We start from the raw sequence: 2,343 nt of genomic DNA on the forward strand, positions 1-2,343 counted from the left end.
TTATATGTTAGTATTTTTTTTTATTTTCTTATAGATTCCTTTTCCCTTTTCGCCCAGGCCCTAAAAGTCTGGGTCGCCCTTGCTGATTATGAATTCTGTTGTAAATCTTGTTGCTCGCTCCTAATGTAGATGTCTGAATCTTTGATTACAGTTGTTTATACATAAATAAGATTACGATATGAAGATTAAACTGAGCATTTAACATGAATATTTAAGCCAAATGTAATTATTGACCTTCTATCATATGATCATCTTTTGCTATCATACTAACTAACCCCGCTGCCCTCATTCTCAATCCTATTGTTGGTCTTCTAGGATGGTGTGATTGTTGAGATATAGAATATTACCACATAAGATCTTGAAGTTGAAATTCGACAAGTCCAAGCAAGTCCTCCACATGCCTTTATCACTTGTACTAATGATTAATCATTATCTATAATTTAGTTCCTCCGTGTAATTCTAAAGATGAATTAACGGGAGTACTAGAGGCGAACGAATCGCCTTTTACCGTATCAATGTGATCGTTACTCCACTCTTTGCTGTTGCTGTAATACACGCACACTACTTTGCACTTCAGAATCCCGTGTGGCACCATATATAAGTCAAACCCCGGCGCCACCACCTCTCTCACGCTCACCGGCGTCGCCCGTCTCACCCTATCTCTCGCCACGTCCTCCATGAACCGCTCGTCGAACCTTGCCCCTCGCTCCGCCCTCAGCGCCGGAACCGCTGGGTGCACCGACCGTGTCATGAGTCGAACCACCCACGCCCCCTTCGCCGCCATGAAGAAGGCCAGCAGCAGCCCCTCCGGCCACGGTGCCTGCGCCGGAGTCGTCCATCCCACCGTCCCCACGACCTCGCTCATCTTCAGATCGCAGAACCGGCTCAGCCCCTCGCTGTAGTGTCGCGTCCCTTTGCTGAGCACGTCCTCCCAACTGAGTTCCCGAGCCGCCTCGTACGCGGCTCGGTTCGACTCGCACCTAGCCACTGGGTCGATTAGGCCGGATTCTTCGTCGTCGCCTTCCTCCAACCGGGAATAGAATATCCGGTTCAGCAGGGCCTCTGTGTAGACGAGCAACCAGCCCGGGTTCCTCCGCCATTCGGCGACGGCCCGGGGATCGAGTGGCTGGATCAGGCCCGTGAATCGGTCCATGGACCTCTTGACGGGCCGGATGTGGGCGATCAGCAAGCGCGCGAAGTGGCGCATCGCGGTGCGCGCGTCTTCCACTGCGAAGCGAAAGGCTTGACTCGGGAAGGCGACGGGCTGAACCGGCCGGCTTGAGATGGACCGGATGTTTGACTCGAGGAGATCGACCTTGTGCTCGAGCTCAGCGAGAGAATTCTTAAGGCGGGAAGCTTCCTGGAGCGCCTCGTCGCGCTTGCGTGTGACGTGGAGGATCTTCCTCGACAGCTCCGCCGCCACGAGCCTCCACCGGTCATCGCGGAAATCACCGGCTGCGGCGGCGGCGGCAGTTGCTGGGGTGTGGCGTGTGAAGGGAAAGAAGAGGGAGCGCAGGAGGCCACCGGGGCTGGGGAAGGAAGTGGCTGAGGGGTCGAGGGGGACGATGAGCTTGTCCCGGGAGGTGGGGCGGCACTTATTGCAGGAGACGGTGCCGACCTCGTTTCCAGCCTGCCCTGTTTTGGGGCGTGGTGGCCGCAGGGAAGAGCCACTGTGGAGTGGAGTGGGGATGTGAGACTCGACTCGAGGCAAATCCTTGAACTTGACTTGCTCATGTCGTTCTTCCTTCTCGCCGTCTCCCTCCTTGTCCTGTACCAGAATCTGTCAATGAATAACTAAATTGAGAAACACAATTCAAAGCAAAGTCTCAGAGATTGCATTAAAGGGAAAATAAAACAAAAGGAATTGATTACAGAAGTGAAGGAGGGGAGAGGAGGGGGAGGGAGAGAATAGGAGGAAGGAGAAGCCATGGTGGAAGGAGAAGCCATGGTCGATGGCCTTTCTTCAGTCTACTCTTTTGCCTGCCTGGGTTTGCCTCTCTGCTCTGGTTATTAATGCTGCGTGGCGACTGGCGACTTCACTTTCATGCAATAAATTGGCTGCTTAATTATGGCCCCTCTCCCCATTCGCGTCCAAGAAATAGTCGGGGGATTAAGTTAACGCAGTACGTTGGATAAGCAGGACACGTTTTGTTGTCTTCGTCTGAAAATATTTCTTTTTTTTTATGAAAAAAAATTATTTTATTGTTCACTCCCGAAACAATAATTTCTCAGTCAAAATCCCAATAAATATAAATAGCTCGCATATTTTGTTTTTGTGAAATTAAATGGTAGCAAATAGCCAGGAGCCTTAATTTCACACGGCGGTGTGGCTGCTGAGCTGCT

General features: G+C 51.4%; 1 protein-coding gene across 2 annotated transcripts; it reads right to left on the minus strand.

Moving 5' to 3' along the window:
- Positions 1–358: 358 nt before the first annotated feature.
- LOC122052839 (IRK-interacting protein-like) lies at positions 359–2,056 on the minus strand. 2 transcript variants are annotated; one of them, XM_042614568.1, is made up of 2 exons: positions 1,873–2,056; positions 359–1,768 (listed from the first exon to the last, which is right to left on the minus strand). In XM_042614568.1, the coding sequence occupies exons 1-2, from the start codon at positions 1,945–1,947 to the stop codon at positions 434–436; spliced, it is 1,410 nt and encodes a 469-aa protein (XP_042470502.1). In that variant the 5' UTR covers positions 1,948–2,056; the 3' UTR covers positions 359–433. The 2 variants fall into 2 exon arrangements, with proteins under 2 accessions (XP_042470502.1, XP_042470501.1); XM_042614567.1 differs by having other exon boundaries at positions 359–1,780; positions 1,873–2,055.
- Between the last annotated feature and the right edge of the window lie 287 nt (positions 2,057–2,343).

This window comes from Zingiber officinale, chromosome 3A (assembly GCF_018446385.1).
Source record: "Zingiber officinale cultivar Zhangliang chromosome 3A, Zo_v1.1, whole genome shotgun sequence".
NCBI classification, from domain to species: Eukaryota; Viridiplantae; Streptophyta; class Magnoliopsida; order Zingiberales; family Zingiberaceae; genus Zingiber; species Zingiber officinale.

What these genes read in the sequence shown, in the direction of transcription:
- LOC122052839 (XM_042614567.1), bottom strand. Translation starts at nt 1,947, where the DNA reads ATGGCTTCTCCTTCCACCATGGCTTCTCCTTCCTCCTATTCTCTCCCT. An exon ending in CTCTCCCCTCCTTCACTTCT is followed by an intron (nt 1,781 to 1,872) that starts GTAATCAATTCC and finishes ATTCATTGACAG; the next exon opens with ATTCTGGTACAGGACAAGGA.